General features: G+C 38.5%; 1 protein-coding gene across 1 annotated transcript in view; it reads left to right on the plus strand.

Annotated features, from left to right (window-relative positions):
• Nucleotides 1–17,959, plus strand: part of LOC129723902 (beta-1,4-glucuronyltransferase 1) — a 56,113-nt gene extending 38,154 nt beyond the window's left edge. Inside the window, exon 4 of the mRNA XM_055678397.1 lies at nt 17,037–17,959. Coding sequence (XP_055534372.1) covers nt 17,037–17,339 — 303 coding nt within the window. The 3' untranslated portion in view covers nt 17,340–17,959. The remainder of the gene's footprint in view (nt 1–17,036) is intronic.
• Nucleotides 17,960–19,744: the final 1,785 nt, after the last annotated feature.

The raw sequence follows: 19,744 nt of genomic DNA on the forward strand, positions 1-19,744 counted from the left end.
TTTTTGTATAAAACACAGGAAATGTTCCGAAATTTGCAAAAAAACCAATTCCTGCACTTACCAGCTTTGATAAGAAACGAGTATCTTGTAATTTTCATTATTAAAAGCCACAAAGAAACAAAGATTTGTGTTTTCAAAACAGGTTGTGTGTTTGGAAATCCAAGCGATTGTTTATGTAGCGCTTTCAGAAGATTTCAGAATGCCACAGATGAAACAGACAGCTCTCGCTGTAAAACTTTGTGTATTGTTTTAGGGTATTTTTAGTATACATTTTTCCTGTAAAAAAAAATCGGTCTTTCAAAATAAATGCTACGTCTGTTAATCCAATACACCCCTTCCCCCTTGTCCCAGCTTGTCACAAAACGGTGATATCCCCCCTCCCCTCATGAATGCTACGTCATTTAAGTATGGTTCCTTAGGTGAAGAAAGGGAAGGACCTTGGACGTGATGAATAATGCGATCATGCATACAGGGTGTCACAGTAGAAGTGATACACTTTATTTATGCTATAAGAATGAAACAAATGAATCTTTCTTCTTTGTTTTTCACTGACTTGGTACAGTTTTAAAGTTTCAGTAGAAATAGTTCAGTTCAAATCTATCGCCTTTGATTACGGCTCTCACACAGTTTTTGAAATTATCGCAAGGGGCCACCCACATTCCATGTGGACAGATTTTTAACGATTTTGAACCTCCCCCCCCCTTCCGGGGACAACTGCCCACATATATTCTAAAAATTTGTATAGACCGTGAACATTACACATACCAACCCCCCGCCCACCAAAGCTGTCTACGTAGAATGTGGATGGCCCCTAGCTACACACGCACGACATTGATTGGTCAAAGCTAAAGCCATAAGTTTCACTTCACCCAGCTGTCTCCAAATGCTGAAGTCCAAAAGAAGTTCAATAGATCGGGCCTTTCAGAGGTGCTGATAAAATACGGTTAATTTTCCTTGCATCACTTCTGAACAACTAATTCGTTATGTGCTGGCGTTGAGTCGTATCGAAAGCACAAACTTTCATTTCCCTATGATTTTTTGGCACAAGGCTTTGATGACGTGTTGTATATAATACCGTTTGTTGATTTTTACACCGCTGTCGACGACTAGCTGTGGCAACTATCCATTGTTGGGATATTGCTCCCCAAACCATCACAGCTGAAGCGTTCTGGAATGGTTCCACTTCTCTTTTATCAAGTGGATCCCAAAGACATGCTCCATATACACGATCATTTTGCATGTTCAAAGCAGCCTTTAACTTTTCATTTGAAAAAAAAAAAAATGCTGTAATCAGCGTGCATCTTCGATAGCAGTCGAGATCTTGCAACCCAGTTGGCATTATTTTTGCGGGATAATTCGTAAATCTTCCGTTTCTTGAATGCTCCGTAACCAGGGTCTTTTTTTGATAATTTTACGCATATTGTTATGACTAATGAACACTTCACGCGCCATTTGCGTCAGCTGAGCTGACTGAGCTGGTTTTCCCATGACCCGCATTGATGACCGTTGCAGTCCGCACACTCCGTTTTTACCCGGTTTATGCTTGAGGATAACCGTGTCAGTTTCCTTAAAATCGTTTGATGGTCCTGTACATAAATAATCTGCTCCAAATCAGATGTGATCTTGATTACAGTATGAGATGAACGCTTGATTTGCTCTCTACATGAATCTATGATAATTTTCGTCTGAAAAAAAGTGAAATACTGTGTTTATCTATTACAAGTGAACTACAATTATGTGTCGCAATCAAAACAAACACAACTGGCTAACAAGATAGAGCAGAGTTTGCATCGGGAGGCACTCAATTGTGTGTTTCACTCTCATGGTGACACCCTGTATAATTCCTACCTGTCTCTATCTAGGTAATATCGGGTTCAGCCTGTTGGTTAGATAAAAACAATAACCTTGTTTATATTTGGTGCCGGCTTAGACCAACAGTGATGATGCTGTTGGGAGCGTACAGAAGCTTGTTTTGTATATTTCACTAGAGCAGAAAAGTGATCAATTTCCTGATTTGAGAGCGATTCAAACTAACAGACAATGGTATGCTATTGGAGCCACGCACAGGTTTTTTGGTCGCTTTGCTTCGAATATTTCAAAAAAATCCCCGCAGGAATTCCGAAAGGTTCTATTCTGGGCCCGGTGTTGTGGAATGTCATGTATGAAAAGCGAAGCCTTGGTGCTATATTCCGATTCGGAACTTGACCCTCTGTATGTTATACACACACTTCGCAACCAACTGTTTAGTGTACAGTTACGATCCTACTGACAATAACAGTCTCTCCCGGGTCGAGACTCTAACCTACGACGACTGGCTTGTGAGGCCAGCATCGTACCTCGAGACTATCTGGGAGACCATCTGGGAGTCATGTATGACGGTGTGTTGAAACTCAAGTTTCCTGTAGGAGTTGTGATCATCGGCTTTGCGCTAGAGATCATCGACGAGTCGATAGAGGAGGTCCAGTTGAAGGCTGCGCACTGTATACGCTAGGTCGAAGATTGGATACGTTCCAGGAAACTTAGACTAGCGCATCATAAGACGAAGGTCACGGTTGTGAACAATCGTAAATCGGAGCAACAGACGGTGGTCAGAGTTGGAGACTGCACCATCACCTTGAAGCAATCTCTGAATCTCTTGGGCGTTGTGGTTGACGACAAGCTCACGTTTGGGAGTCCCGTCGACTATGCCAGTAGGAGGGCCTCATAGGCTATTGCAGCACAATCTCGTTTGATGTTAAATAGCTCAGCGGTGTATGGCAGCAAGCGAAAACTTCTTGTCAGCGTGGTGCTGTCCATACTCAGGTAAGCTGGGATAGTGTGGTCTAAAGCTCTAGGTACTGAAAGTTACCGAGGTAAGCTGGGAAGGACCTACAAGCTCATGTCCCTGAGGGTTGCAAATGCGTACCATACAGTGTCATACGACGCCATCTGTGCCTTGTCTAGCATTATGCCTATCAGCATCGCCATTAAGGAGGCCAGAGAATGCTTTGACCAAAGTGACACAAGGGGCAGACGAGGAACCAGAAGGTCATTCTCGATGTCCCGATGTAAGGTGGACGCACCGACTTATTCAGGAGGTATCCGATTCAACCAACGTGACAACCGGAGGTAAGCGGTCGAGTTGGGAGGCCATGGTGGTGAAGTGAATTTTCATCTTACATAGATTCTGTCAGGTCATGATTCTTCAGGGAATATCTGCGCAGGTTCGGACATGCTGTATACTCTATGTGTCCCGAGTGCGTGGGGGTGGAATTACTGAGCACGCCGTCTTCGCATGCCCACGTTTTGTACGTGTGAAGAAGCGACATGATGGCAGTGAGCGGGCCAGGCACTACTCTGGGTAACCTAGTCGACGACCCGGACATCTGGAGCATGGTAGGTGCAGCCGCCTTTCAGATTTCCCTGAAGCTGCAACGTGTGTGGCGGGTAAACCCGGCCAGTGGTAGGAGGTTATAAGAAAAGAGAGGGTGCACTAAGCACAAAAGTCACTCCTCGACGTAATACTTAACCGTCGTCCCAAGAAGATCAGGGCTAGCGACGGGAGGGGTTTTAGTGGGTCCGGAAAAGGCCGAGTAAGTCTCTGGGGGAATGTATATACTCCAGCATCACTCTCTTAGTTTTATCCCTGCACCCTGATTTAAGATGCAGATTTCCCTGCCACCTTTCAGGGAAAAAAAGGAACTGGTGTGTGTAATATACAAAACATTATACAACACGACGGGCATCCGATCTAACCGATACACCATGAGGTGGTTGTTGGGGCCACGCACAGCTGCCTAGTAAACATCGAAAGTGTATTAAATTCTATGACTTGAACCCGATTTAAGCCAACTGTATACGTGTGCATCGTTTATATCATACAATAAACAAATTTCCAAACTGACATGTGGACAAATATATGGATATGAATGATACCAACGTGATTATTTATTTTGTAACATTAAAGCTATGTGTACATTGCTACTATTCATGCATTTCCTGTTATTTAAAGAGTGTTTTTCGTGCAAACATATAAATTGAAAATAAACTAGATTTTGAGCGATTTACACGATACAAAACAACAGATGAGTTCTTAAGGCACAGAAATATTATTACAACAAGTTTCATTATTATTTTTTGCATTTTTTCCTCAAAGGCATTGTTGAGCAGCCGCTGAGACAGACTGCAGATAAGCAGCGAAAGATAGGGTCGGGCGGCTGTTTAAGCGAGTTTTTTTTGTTTTTTTCTCTTTTTACGGTGTCGGTTGTAAATTTGGGCCTGCGGTTTTGTTTTTCTTGTCAAACATGGATGAAGAAGTAACGGACTCCTACGATGCCGGAGACGAAATCTCGATCGATTCGCCGTACAATCTATCTATCGGACAAAGTTATACTCGGAAGGATATCCTGGCCCTTGGGTTGTCTTTCTTCGGCCCAAATCAAACGCATCTAACGCAATGCGGATTTGTAAGGATCTGGCAAAGTTTTCAGTCGTAACTGAAATCGCCAGAGTTTGCACCAATGCTTCTCTCAGAAATATTCTCAGCGTTCATACTGCATCGGGTTCGAACCGTATTTGCACCGTGTTCTTGCTGAGAAATTTAATGTGTGAACGTGAAAGATGGTCTTCGGTAGTTTTTTCATGTCGCAGCCGCACTTCGCACGAAATATGTCACTGCTACAAATACACATAATCTACGCGAGTGTTTGCCGTGCACTATCCGGGAAACACAAAAATCGTCAGCAACGACGTTCTTTCTCTCGCTCGGCGTGTGCAACGTTCCATAGACAAAAATCAAAAAAGTTTATTCCCTGAGCAAAATCATTTCAAATGACCTGGAAATAAGCGAAAATTTAATCGACCATTTTTGATCTGAATGAAACTTTGCACATGTATTTGGCTTAGCAAGCTGAGCATTTTTCACAGATAGAGAGATTTTTTACACCCATGAGTTACATTCTGTAAGGGCGTATGCCTTTTGGCATAGGTTTTATTCCAAGCGTTGTAGCCCAGAAATCGTTGGTATAGAAAAACTGTCTGAGAATGAGTTGTAGGGAATTAAAAATGCATCATAAAAAATATACACTGTACAAAAAAAGGAATTTTTTGACCGAAAAAAAATTAAAAACAAACATTAAATTTCAATCAAAAAAAAGTGTTCAATTTTTTTTTATTTTTTTTTAAAGAAACTTGACGTTAATACGCAACTTTAAAAAAAATGTTCAGGATGGAGAAATGAAAAATAATTTTTTATGGTAGATTAATTTTTTATAAAAAATCTAATTTAAACAGTTTTCAAAATATTTGTATTCTGATGATTTTAAAAGATGCAGAGAGATATTTTAAATCAAAAAGCACTTGGTAGTTAACATTCTTTAGGCATCGGTTTTTGAGTTATTTCTAATATAAGCTCGAAAAATTACAATTATTTAGGAAAATACAGGTTTTTCTTAATTTGTCCGTGGTTCTCCAGCGAAAACCGTACGTCCATTGGAAGGCTTGATCAAAAGTATACAATTCATTCTTTGACAAGTTTGACAAGAAGAATTGGGCGAACGGTTCTCAAAAAGAGTTAAAATGTTTCATCTATGCCAATGATGTAAATAAGCATTTTTATCAGGTAACCCCTTGCCACATCCATCCAAAAATTAGCAGGTTTGACATGACTACCGGAACTCAGGAATATTTCCTACATCAGGTGACCTAGACCACATTTGTGGTCAGAAAATGTAACCTTCAAAGTTTTCCAGTTCAATGGTGTTCGAATTACTTAGAGCGAATACCATTTGGCAAAGCTACCACGGTGCTCCCACAGACCGTTATTATTAAAAAATACACCAATAGATCTGAGTACACCATTCGATTCGTTATGACGTCCAGAAAATCTGGTCAAAATTTGAAAATCATCGTACGGTGCATTTTTGAGTAATGCCCTCTTGAAGGTCGTAAAGTATAAAACGGGGATATAAAAATAACGAAAAACTTGTTGTTTTCAATCACCATTTTATGAAATAACTCCCGAAATAGTTTCTACACATTCCAAGTATTATATTTCAAGACATTAGCAATTGGTGAAAAGATTTATTTGAAAATCCCTCAGTGTACAGTGGTCTGAACTCGAAAAATCGTGATCGCTTTAGATTTGACTGTGAAAAATTGATTTCCTGTACTCAATGTCTTCAGCAAAATTGTTTCATGGAACAAGGCCTTACTTTTGGAGTTTTTGGTTTTTCGATCAATCCACCTAACAGTTAGGAAAAAAAATATTTTGAAGTGGAATACTTCTCTAGGAAGTTTGGCTACATAGGGATGTGAAATGAAAATCTAATACCGAAAAAAGTGAAAAATATGTCCAATTTCAAATACTAATAAATCGGTTAGTATTCGATGGATTTCCTTCGTTCTTGCAGTAATAGATTGGAAAATCTTCTAAGATTCTTCCCAAAGTAAGATAATTGTAATTTTATTATTCACACTATTGTACTATTGAAAATAGTCAAGCCTTGTCAAAACGAAAAATTCGACCTCTGATTGGTCGTTATATGATTGCTTCCCAAGCACGGTCGACAGAATCATATACCTTGCAATTTAAAACATGCTATTTGGCCTATATAAGAGCCTGTTTCAGCCGAAGCCGCTCATAATAGTTCTAGACAGCGACAACAGCAGTCGTCCTTCCTTAGCAGCAGTACCAGCAGTGCAGTGGATACCAGCGATGGCGGATAGCGGCCAAAGCTGCGGCGTAGCAATGGATAGCGCACTAGTTGTAGCGAACTCCAGCAATGATAGCAGCTGGACCAGCTAATGCCACAACTGTGGCATGGCTATAGATAGCAAACTAGTTGCAGCGGATCACAGCATCGATAGCGGCTGATGCAGTGAGGCACTTTAGTGAAATGCAGTCACTGTGCGATAGTGGGCACTATTTTTTTCCGTGTTGGGTATTTTATCACTGCGACCAATTTTTTTATCTTTTGTGACATATGCCCTTTTTAATTTTGCTAAGTCAGGATAACGTACCACTATTGGAAGTGGCCGTCATGATATGACCAATAGCATTAGTCCAGTATTACACTTCGCATGAAGCGAATAACCGTACTGGGAGTTGTTCTCCAGATTTCAGAGGGTTCTAACAGCCCCCTATTGAAGAACTTATGTCTTTTATTAATATTTGCCGGACATCGGCTCAACAGGTGTTCCGAGTCTTCTTTTTCCATGCCACATAAGCGACACGTATCATCTTGAAGTTTTTTCATAAGCTTCAAGTGATAACGGCTCGGACAATGCCCTGTTATTGGACCAGTATATGTGCTTAGATCTTTCTTGGAAAGCTCCAGTATTTTGCGAGTCATAGGACCGTTCGGTGTTATAAACCTCTTTGACTACCTACCAATGGAAGTATTTTTCCAGTTGGACTCCACCTTCGAAATTTCCCATGCTTTCAGCTCCATTTTAAGTGAAGAAGCGGATAAGCCACAGAAAGGTTCTGGTCCTATGTATTGATGAGACGATCCAAGTCTTGCAAGTTCATCGGCTTTTTCGTTCCCATCGATTCCACAGTGACCAGGAACCCAATATAAATTTACTTGATTATTGCAACCCAGTGTTTGAAGTGATTGAGAACACTCCCAAACAAGTTTTGATGTGCATGTTGCAGACTTCAGAGCATTTAAAGCTGCTTGACTGTCGGACATGATGCAAATGTTTGAGTGTCTGTATTTCCTGCGTAGGCATATAACAGAACATTCTAGTATAGCTTGGACTTCGGCTTGGAAAACGGTTGGCCATCGACCCATCGCAATTGATAGATCTACTCCTGGGCCTGTTACTCCTGCTCCCACTCGATCGTTTATTTTTGAACCATCTGTGTAAAAAACAATTGATCCCGGACGGAGATCGGGACCCCCGCGTTCCCAAACATCGCGCTCAGGTTTAACTATTTGATATCTTCTTTCAAAGTTGTATCTTTTCTCCTGTTACTAGGGGATTGATACGAATAGTTTTTAGAATATTTAGATGACCTGTTAGGTCACCTTCAAAGAGTTTTAAGATTTTTTTAATCCTTAAAGCACTCTTCTCTGCTTCTAATTGTATAAACTGATGCAGTGGAAGCATAAAGAGTAAAGCTTCCAATGCAATGGTGTACTTCTCATTGCACCCGTTATTGAGAGAGCAGCTAGCCGTTGAAGTTTTTCCAACTTATCTTGAGCACCTCTTTCTTTTGTTTTTGGCCACCAGACCAGTGAAGCGTAGGTAATTCTGGGTCTCACAATAGCCGAATAAATCCAATGGATCATTTTCCCCATTGTTTACCAAAAGTCCCCATTGTTTACCAAAAGTTTTATTACATATCCTTAGAGTATTTGTGGCTTTGCCTATAACTTGCTCTAGATGTGTATTCCAGTTAAGTTTTTTGTCAAGGGGTACCCCGAGATATTTGACGTTGTCTGAGAGTTTCAAGAGCTCACCCTTCAAGCTTATATTATTTAGCATAACTTTTCTCCTTCGTGTAAATGGAACGATAGTAGTTTTTGAAGGATTTACATATAGACCTATCGCACCACGAGGAAACAATGTTTAGGGCAGTTTGCATTCGGTTAGCGATGATATCGTCATACTTGCCGCGAACAATTATGACTATATCATCAGCGAACCCAACTATTTCAAACCCTTCATCTATCATTTTTTTAAGAAGATCATCAACTGTTAACGACCACAATAGAGGAGTTATCACTCCCCCTTGCGGGCATCCTTTTATTGCTTTTACACTTATGTACGAGCTTCCAAGGTTTGCTGATATTTCTCTTTTTGATAACATCTCGGTGATCCAATGAATAATGCAATTGTCGAAACCACGTTTCTTCATTGCAGCCGTCATTGAGTCATGAGATGAATTATCAAAGTATCTCTTCTATATCAAGGAAATTTTTTTCGCTGCAAAAGATTTTTCTAGTTTTGTAACAATAGTATGAAGTGTTGTTACGGACGATTTATCCTCCTGATATGCAAATTGATATTTGCTGAGAGGGGATTTAGAAAAATATGATGACTTGATGTGTTCACCGATTATTTTTTCCATTTTTTTGAGAAGGACTGACGATAAGCTTATAGGCCCAAATGATTTTGGTGATGTTTTGTTCCTTTTATTGACCTTGGGGATGAAAATAACCCGTACTTGTCGCCACGCTTTCGGAACATAACCTAGAATTAGGCTTGACTTGAAGAGTTGTGTTAGAATAGGTATTAAAACTGCTTTACCCCTCTGTAGTAGTACTGGATAAATCCCGTCCCTACCAGGTGACTTGGAGGGCTCAAAGGAGTCTATTGCCCATTCAACTCTACTTTCAGTAAAAATTTTGTTGGCCAACGTAATTGTATCATCCCTGGTTCTATCCAGCCCAGTCGTCATATTCACTATTTCGTGAATTACCGTCCTAGTTTCAGGAATTCCAGTTCTCGATGCAGATGTACTTTGGTCTACACGTGAGTCAATAATGGACCCGGGAAAGTGTGTTCTCATCATTAGCTCCAATGTTTCGTTAGTAGAGCTAGTATAAGAACCATCTTCTTTCTTTAAAGTACCTAGTTCATTTGAATGATTTTTTGCAAGGACTCTTTGCAGCCTGGCGGCTGCTGGAGTATTTTCGATGTTTTCACATGTATGCCTCCAATGTGTCCTCTCTGATCTTCGAATTTCCTTGTTATAGGCGGTGAGGGATTGTTTATATTCATCCCACTGTTGAGTTCGTTTAGCCCGGTTGAACAATTTCCGGGTTTTTTTCCGAAGTTTTTGTAAGGATTGATTCCACCAAGGTTCCTCTCTGTTTGTAGAACGTATCTTTGTAGGACAGCAATCTAAGTATGATTGTTGGATTAAATTTGAAAGATGTTTTGAGTTTATGGGCGTTAGTGGGCAATAGTAAATGCATTCAATGAAAAGTTCACTCATTTTGACAACACGTGAGCCGTCAAGTTTTGAGTGTTAAATCAGCTTTTCACTGTTGCTTTTATCACAAGAAATATTTTATTCACACTGTTAGTGATAACGCAAAGATGTGATCGGCATCTTATCCGATACTAAAATGAACAACAAATGGTCCTTTTCAGGATGAAATAAAACCTTGATTGAAAAGTTAGTATTTTCTAAAGAGTTAATTAACATTTTTAAATTTGTTGAAGTTATAAATTTTACTTCATCTCCGTGTTTCAGAACGTACTGAATTATCTTTTCCTTCAGTCATGAGTACGACATCCGAAAAGCAGCAACTTACTAGTGCAAAATTCGATTGATCTGATTAGTCAACGAATATTTACTAGAAAAACCTAAATTAATCCACCTAGCGGTCAGACCTAGCCTTTCTCATTCAAACTTATTATTTGTAAAAATAGATTTACATGAACGCTTCAATCCAATAAATGTGTATTCACTTTTCGGGTTCTAAAATAATGAAGTTGTAATTTAAGTATAGAATATGAAATTTTGACGTAATGTACATAACGGTTGCTTAGTTCGATTATAATCAAATGAAATGGGAACGTATAGGGCAGCCAAACTTTGAAATCACGTGTTAAATAATAATTCATTAGTTAACCCTTAACTAGCCCGTTCATCTGATAAAAATATTGATCAAATCGGTTGTGTACTTTCTGAGATAATGAAGTTTCGTGATTTTCACAGTTCGGTACATTACAGACGAAGTTACAGTTCGATTACAGTAAAATTCAATAAGGTGTTATGAGTCAGCTAGACCTTTCATTTGACACTAATTTCGTGAAAATCGGTTCAGCTAACTCTGAGAAAAATGAGTGAGTTTATGTATTCTTCGGAATATGTTTCTTTTCATAGCTAGATTTCACATTTTTAAACATAACAGGCAAAGTTATAGTCCGATTGCAAAAAAATAAATAGGGTCCGAAATTATTGAGTAACTAGACCTTTCATATGACACTGGTTTTGTGGAAATCGGTCCAGCTATCTCTGAGAAACATGAGTGAAATTAAACAGTCTTCAGAAGACGTTTCTTGTCATAACTTTTGAACCACATATTCAATCTAACGTGTGAGGAAAAAAATCCGAACAACTTTTAAATTGGTCTACGATTGCGAAGTGCTGCACAAATCGAAAAAACCTTTTCCACAAAATGAAGATCCACTTTCATATAACTGGTAACACGACTAGTCGATTCTGTTAAGTAACGCTTAGATGAGAAAAAGGCGTGGTCGAAAGAAGATCGTCGTAAATTGATTTGCAATTTTTGTGAGCGAAATGAAGAAAAATCTATAAGTGGAATGTTCTACTATTTTCAAGATCTTGGATATAGAAAAAAACATTTATATACATTATTGACAAACTCTTCGAGAATGGAAACAGCTTCAAAAAAAATCTGGTTCCGGACGAAAATTCACTTTGCAAGAAAGCAAAGTTCGAGCGAAATTAAGGGTGGAAACGCCTGGTTGGTGCGCGTAATCATATCGTGAGTTGGGCAATAAATAACCGATTGATTGAAAAGCGATGAACTAGTATCTGCATAAAATGGGTTTAAAACTATAAATATAAATACCATAAAAATGACAAAGTAGTGTTTTGGCCAGTCCTTGCATTGTCAAACTATGCTAATGCAACTTTAGCGGATTTGCGGCAAGGTAATATCGGGTTTATTCCGAAAGAAAACAATCCTCAAAATGCGCCACTGCTGCAGTCTATTGAAATTTTCCGAGCAAATTTGAAACGAATGGTCTCCCATAAAGGTTACATAGCAAACAACGTCGATGTTTGAGAGCAAAATCAAGACGGAGCTCAAAACAATTAAAACATCCGGAATTCAGGAAGCTATAAAGCAAATACCCCAAAGTATCAGGAAATCAGCGCGATGTGGAGCTGAGTTTTTCCTATGAGGTCTGTGAATGAGTTACATTACTTGAATAAACAAACAAGTATAGAAAAATAAGTTGCGCAAGATTTAAATTTGGAATTGAAAGTTTGTTCGGATTTTTTTCCTCATACGTTATGTAAAATTCAAAAGTCGAGGGTTTTTAAGATAGCCCCATTTGATACCAATTTTATTGAAATCGGTTGTGTGGTTTCTGAGATATTGATGTTGCGTGATTTTTACATATTTAAACATAACCTCTAAAATAAAAATCCAATTACAATGAAATTTAATAGGGTCTTATGGGGCAACTAGAACTTTCATTTGCATAATTTCTTAAAAATCGGTCCAGCAATCTCTGAGAATAGTGAGTGAAAATAAAAATCTGCACATACACACACACACACACACACACACATACACACAATCACACACACACACACACACACACACACACACACACACACACACACATACATAAATTGCTCAGCTCGTCGAACTGAGTCGAGTGATATATGCCATTCGGCCCTTTGGAGCACTTTCATATCTTCGGTTTTGCAAGTGATAGCTATACCCTTCTAGGAGAAAGGCAAAAAGTTAAAAAAATTATTAATTAGGAGTAAAATATTCATGCTGAAGAAATAGCGAAATAAAAGAAATGACTTTGAATTTCGTACACTTCAATCACGAGCAATACCGGGAACGTACGAATAGCACAATACCAAATTTAAATTTTGTTGAGGCCATATGTTTTGATCAAAGCAGTTACAGTTTTAAATTGTCTTTGAATTTCGTTTCTTTTCATAACTTTTGAACCGGATATCAAATTGCTATGAAATTTCTCACTTGGGAGTTTGAGAGACAACCCGTTCAAATGACACTAGATATGTTCAAATAAGTCGTGTGATCTTTGCGATAATAGACTTTCGTTGTTTTTATAATTTAATACATAACGGTTGGAATGAAAATACGATTATTGTCGAATAAAATGGGAACCTATAGGAAAGCCAAACTTTTCATTTGACACTACGATTGTTGAATTTAGTCCAGCCATTTTTGGGAAAACGAGTGAATTTGAAAAGTCACCGGAACATGTTTCTTTTCACATGTTTTGAACCACGTGTTTAATCGTGTTTAACGTGTTTAATCGCTAAATTTATCAATTAACCTTAAACTAGCCTGTTAATTTGATACCATTATTGTTCAAATCGGTTGTGTACTTTCTGAGATAATGAAGTTTCGTGATTTTCATATTTTGATACATTACAGGCAAAGTAACTGACCGATTACATTGAAATTCAATAGGGTGTTATGAGGCAGCTAGACCTTTCATTTGATACTAATTTCGTGGAAATCGGTTCAGCCATCTCTGAGAAAAGTGAGTGAGTTCGAGTAGTCTTCGGAATATGTTCCTTTTCAAAGCTGGATTTTACATTTTTAGACATAACAGGCAAAGTAATAGTCCGATTGCAAAAAAAAAATCAATAGGGTCTTATGGGGTAATTGGACCTTCCAAATGACACTGATTTTGTGGAAATCGGTTCGGCCATCTCTGATAAACATGAGTGAGATTAAACACTCTCCAGAACACGTTTTTTTAAATAACTTCTGAACTACATGTTAAATCTTCATGAAACTCAAAAGTTAAGGGTTTTTTAAATAGCTCATAAATTTAAAATCAATTTTGTTAAAATCGGTTGAGTAGTTTCTGAGATAATCATGTTTCGTGATTTTCACATTTTTAAACATAACCTCTAAACTAAAAATCCGATTGCAATGGAATTCAATGGGGTCTTATGGCGCAACTAGACCTCTCATTTGCAATCAATTTCATGAAGATCGGTCCAGCCATATCTGAGAATATCGAGTGAGATTGGGAGAGCGTTACATACACACACATACACACACACATACACACACACATACCGAAAATGCTCAGCTCGTCAAACTAAGCCGATTGATATACGAGATTCGACCCTTTAGAGCACTTTTATACCTTTGGTTTTTCCAGTGATTGCTATACCTTTCTAGGAGAAAGGTGAAAATGACTGACCCGCAAGCAGCCGGGTTATCTCTCTTGTAAAAGTATCCTACTACAACCTTGCGGTCGTGGCTTTGCACACAACCCCCCTGTTATTTTTTTCTAATTTTTAATATACCAGATTGCTTCCTTCAGCAAAATTGTGGAAAATTTTAAAAGAAAAACAACTACTGAATACGATGCGTTATCTGTACGTTGGACTCGACAAAATAGAGTTTTTTGTGGAACAATTCTTTTTAAAATCAGTTTTTTTGTTTATAATTTTGTTTGTAATGGACAGAACAATGCAAAATGTTCCAAGATTTTATTCATTCAACTAAGATTCTCTCAAAACTTTGTAAAATTTATTGTTTTGACAATCACAGAAAAAGTTTTAGACAAAAAACTAATTTTAACGAGGGGTGTTCCACAAAAAATTCTATTTTGTCGTGTCCAACGTACAGATAGGACATCGCATTTTTGTCAAAATCGACTATTACTTACTGCTATTTGACAAACAACGAGAACCAAATGGCAATCTTTCAATCTAGAGTAACTAAATAAGATTGATCATTTTGTGAAAGTATACTTTAACTTTATTAGTTTAAATTTATTGCAATTTACTTGAACACAATTATGCCACGTGTTTAGCAATACGAACAGAACAGCAAATAGGTGAGCAATCCGGTACTTTTCCGCAGCTTGTTAGGTTATATTCTTTATCCATCAGAAGATTAGCATTTGTTATTGCGAAGCCGTCTTAACAGATTCGATGGAGACGCCAGGTTTTTCTGTGTGTTCGAAAAACAGGAAAACCTTTGTTCGTAGTCATTGGCGTTTTTTTGCTATCGCAAACATTAGCGATAACGCTCGTGATCTATTACCCTGTAGTAAGCTACTAAATTTTATGCTTGTTTACTTTCCGTAACCCAATATCAGATCGATCGTAAAAACTCTTTCACTCGTTATTCACGCAAGAAGTTGACTGCGAAGCAGTTTCCAACTTCGCTTAAGCCATATGCAGAATGTGTCCATCGTCGTTTTATCTAATGTCTACCGTTGCTGATTCGATGCTTCGGAATTTTATATTAGTCCATCAGACAATCGGTAAAAAGGGGCCTCACACAACAGGGCGAAACTTTCCCAAATCCATCTGAAATACAGTAGGAACACGATTCCTTACCAATGACCAGGCCTCGCCCCAAAATTGCCGCCAATCCATCAGATATTTTTCCGTTTGCTTCTCATCGCCCACGCACGGCAAGGCAGGAGCAAGGCTGTGAGCCAAACGGAATGAAATGAAGGAAGGAAGCATTGCTTTTCGGCGCCGTGTTCGAGCTGTGTGTAATTTTCGAGCATCCTGCCAAACACTGTGCACGGCCGAAGCCGGACGAAACACTATCGTGCACACTCGCCGCTCTGGACCGAGCCATCATAGCCTGACACGACGACAACGATGACGCAGACCTTTCTTCTTGGTCATAAAAGGCGAGTGATTGCTAGCTGGTAAAAAATTTAAAACTCTATTATCCACTTCTCAACCGGGCGCGCCTTTCGGTCCGTGTTTTTTTTTCTTCTTTTTTTGCAGCGAATTTTTGGTACCAACTCAACCCAGCCAACTTTTATGTGTTCGTCCGACAACTGCACAACAACGTCGTCGCAGGCAAGGCGAGCCTTGCTGATTTTGCTTCATTTTTTATCGGGTTATTTGTGGCACAAAGACGTCTCGTTGATGATGCTGAACCTGCCGTTATCCCCATCGGTACAGACTGCTGCGGGCCCTGGTGGGCCGAATTTCGGTTGGATGGGCTTCGACATGGATGACTTTTTCCCTTTCGGCCGACCAGCGAAGCAGATTTTGGTAGTTATTGTTCGACATGATTAAGTTGGTGCTGATGGCGGAGGAAAAATTGTTTTGTTGTTACCGGGTGCGAAGTGGATAATGTTAAAGCGCAATGGATTGGTAAATTGTTGGATCAGCGATTATTTTTTTGTGCTTCAATATCACATTTACCTGAAATATGGAACATTTTTTACAGCTTATGTTTTATATTAAAATCAGTGAAAAGTTTTCCTGATTATAAGGTGTTGGTAAGGTGTTTTTTGATTCGATAATTCAACATTTATGAGAATGGTGATAGTACAACAATTTAAAGAGTTGTGATCAACAAGTTATTGAAACGAAATGTACCTTAAACCTGAAAGGTTTCGTGGTACTGAGCAATCATCGTCTAGTCCAGATTTGTAGTTTTCTTTGTGTGATCATATTAAAATCGTTTTTCATCTGATATTTTCTTTATAAAATGTCTTAGAGCCAATTTAATTCTGAAATTTTGCGACAGCTTTAACCAATATCTAAATTTATCAAAACGCTGCTCTCAAATCAAATTGAATCAAATATATTCGTTCTTTTTCACTGGGGCAGTCCTAGATTCGTTGCCTTCTGTCGTGCGCGCCTTGTCGTGGCTATGTTCCGAAGAGCTTTTTTTATGGTTATGCTTAACAAAATGGGAACAAAAAAAAACAAACTCGTTTGATCCGGGAAACCGTTGGCATAAAGCATGAGTGAATTTCGAAATTTGCGTCGCTGGGTGAAGTTTCCGATAGGCAAAGCAAAAATAAAAAGTCAGGAGAAACTGTAAACCGACCCCGACAAGGAAAAGGATAACGGCGCAACGTGGCAGATATTCGTCCAGCCTCTTACCTCCGCTTGGCTGCCAAAGAAACCAAATATTTTTTAATAAAGTTTTACCAATTCCGAGCACGCTCAAGTTGAATGTGAGTATTTAAGGAGGTTATATTGCTCTGGTCTTTTGTTTCATTTACGTGCCGGAAGACGTGTGCGCTTGCGGTTAAGTTTGATGGTAAAGTCCTTCCAGTTATGATATTTGTTCACAACCGGGTGGCGATTATTACAATATGCCTCCAAAAATGCCAATGAAGCATTTTTGCCAACACGAAATGGTCTCTTTTAACTCGCGTTTTGCTGAAAGTTTGGACACGTTCGTAACGATAACCAACATTGGTGCTTCTTTTAAGGAATTGAATGAACAGTTTATAAAACTGAAATTTTTGAAGTCCTTCATATTTATTCAGAGCCAAAAAAGGGTTTTACATCGACAGTTATGTTGACTAATACGTTTAACGTCTCTCTTTCTCTCCCACAGGTCTACGAAATGTTCGTAGCTGGCTTTCAGTTCCAGGTGCTCACCCCACTGTTCACCGTCCATTGGGGCCTGCAGAACAAAAAGAGCCGTCCAGCGTGGCGCGAACGGCAGAACAATGTGAACCGCAAGTACTTTGAGATCTTCAAGCGGGAAGTTTTCGCTCGCTATCACAAGGATCCGCTGCGAATGTTGCTGCCGAAGAAGGTCCAGAAGCAGCATGGCGTAGGCGGAGGCATAGGTGCCGGTGCGATAGGAATTGGTGCAGTCGCTGCCGGTGGAGGAGCCGGGGAAAACAACGGCTGATGAAGGCTGGCCTGGGCAATGGCCGCCATTACGACACTGTAACGCTGGTTGTCGTCGTCGTACGGGCAGTTAATGCGACACGAAATATCATTAACCTATTAGAGCAACAAAGAGCGGTAGTGTGTTGGGTAACGTCAATAAAACAACAATAGTAGCGCGTGAATTCATGCTTCTCCTGCCAAATTAGTCTACGAAAGAATTGATTGGTATTATACGCTTGATTAGTAACCTTTAGGGCTTGAATTACAATACTCTATGCTGTAATATTCCTCGATGGTGTTATATTCGATGCTGCTCTAATTATCTATTTTTTATTTGTATGATTGATTATTATCGTTATAACGAAGGCTAGTTTCGTTTTCGGCTCACCAAACATAAACAGGTCAATTGAAATATGCTTTCACGTTCATCATGATTCATTTGGATCACAATTAGATAAAGTACCCGTGGTTAAATAAGTAACTCGATTAGCTATGAGAACGGCACTAGCGAACAAATATTTGAGATGGAATTTACAATGGCGGTGGTTTTAGTTGTTGAATATGTCGTGAGAATCTGTATATATGGTAATTTTTAACAAATGTATTTAGCGATCGAATAAATTCATGTTGTAATTTCAACGATGGGTAAAGGTTCTTAATTATTTGATGACATCCCGAAAAAGTGTATGTGAATATCATATCACCATAAGGTATGTACGTTTTCAGTTTTTTTTCTAAGCTTTTTCTGTTGTCATTGATAGATGAATAGATTTCAGAAGTCCCTCACGGTGCTCCCACAGGCCGTTATTATAAAATAAAATGCACCAAAGAATCTGAGTACACCATTCGATTCGTTGTGACGTCCAGAATCTCTGGTCAAAATTTCAAAATCATCGTACGGTACATTTTTTAGTAATGCCCTTTTGAAGGTCGAAAAGTACAAAAAAATTATATAAAACCGACGAAATACTTATTGTAAAGCGCGTTTTTCAACCACCATTTTATGAAATAACTTCCAAAATAGTTTCTACATATTCTAAGGGTTATATTTCAAATTATTAACAATTGGTGGAAAGATTTTTTTGAAAATCCCACAGTACACAGTGGTCTAAACTTGAAGAATCGTGATCCAGATTTGACTGTGAAAAATGAATTAAATGTACAAAACATTCGAAGACATGTTGGATTGCGATAATTACTCTTTTGATTGGAATCTTCGGTTATCAGAATCTGAAGATGAAATAAAAATCGAGTTTACTTTTAGCTTTGAAACTCAAACAGCGCCATCAGAATCGTTCAATTAGTTGCGAAAGATAGGGGAAGACTTTCATGCAGACTTTAGTGAACGTTCTAATTGCATTGACGAAGCATTCAGCCTCGTATTTGTTGTATTCAGCCTTATTTTATCTAATCGAATGCCCGCTTGGCCAATTGGGTATCCCGGTGTTAAATAGAGTCAATTTTAGACGCATATATAGGCAGTATTAATATTAGCTCTATTTACTGGTGTTTTATTGATTTATATGCAAATTAAGCTATCTTAAGCGCGCAGATGATTCTATAAATTGCGTGATAATAAAACACAGAGGTAGAAGAAGATACGAAAACATTCATTGCTATCTAGATTTGATTTAACATTTAGGAGAATCTTTGCAAAAAGGTTGAGTATTATTCCATGAATTAAATTTAGGGATTATCTTCAACGCCAGAACGGTTTGTTTATTCTGAATAGTGTTTTCGTCAAAGTTGCAGATGAAAATTTCTGCGTTCCCAAAGATTTATTCACCGTAATAATATTTTCAGAACGTTAACGATGGTTATTATGCTTCTTGCTACTGTTGAAAGTATGAGTTATGAGTTATAAAATAATTACGCATTAGCGCAAAAGTGCACGAGTCATATTGCTGCACTAATTGAATAGTTTTGTGATAATTGGATGGACACTAAAATTCCGCTAGCTGTTACTTACAGCTTTGCAGCCGCAATTTATATTAGGACTAATATTTAAGGTTTACAAGGCTAAGTTGATTAGTACTCACATTCTAGTGTAATTGCTCACAACTGATAATATATAAATTATGTGAAGCTATTGGCCAAAGTTTTTTTGATCACAATTTAACTTTTAATGAAGATATATTGAACTACAAGGTAAGAGTCGAAAACCTATTAATGGGTATTGTTGTATCCATTTTTTTAATTCATATGCGACTGTCAAAAACTGGGTAAATTTAAAAATGTGAAATGGGTTAAATTGTACGCATTAGAAAGACATGTGCTTAGAAAATAATGGGTCATTTGTTTACGTTTGGTTTATGGGTGAAAAAAAGTTGAAGAGGTTGTTTATAAGACACGACCGCAGAGGTAACGTAGAATACGACAGCCTGTTTTATACCAATGTATTTCTTGGAATTGGTTTGGGAATAC

Source organism: Wyeomyia smithii, chromosome 2, assembly GCF_029784165.1.
Source record: "Wyeomyia smithii strain HCP4-BCI-WySm-NY-G18 chromosome 2, ASM2978416v1, whole genome shotgun sequence".
Taxonomy (NCBI): domain Eukaryota; kingdom Metazoa; phylum Arthropoda; class Insecta; order Diptera; family Culicidae; genus Wyeomyia; species Wyeomyia smithii.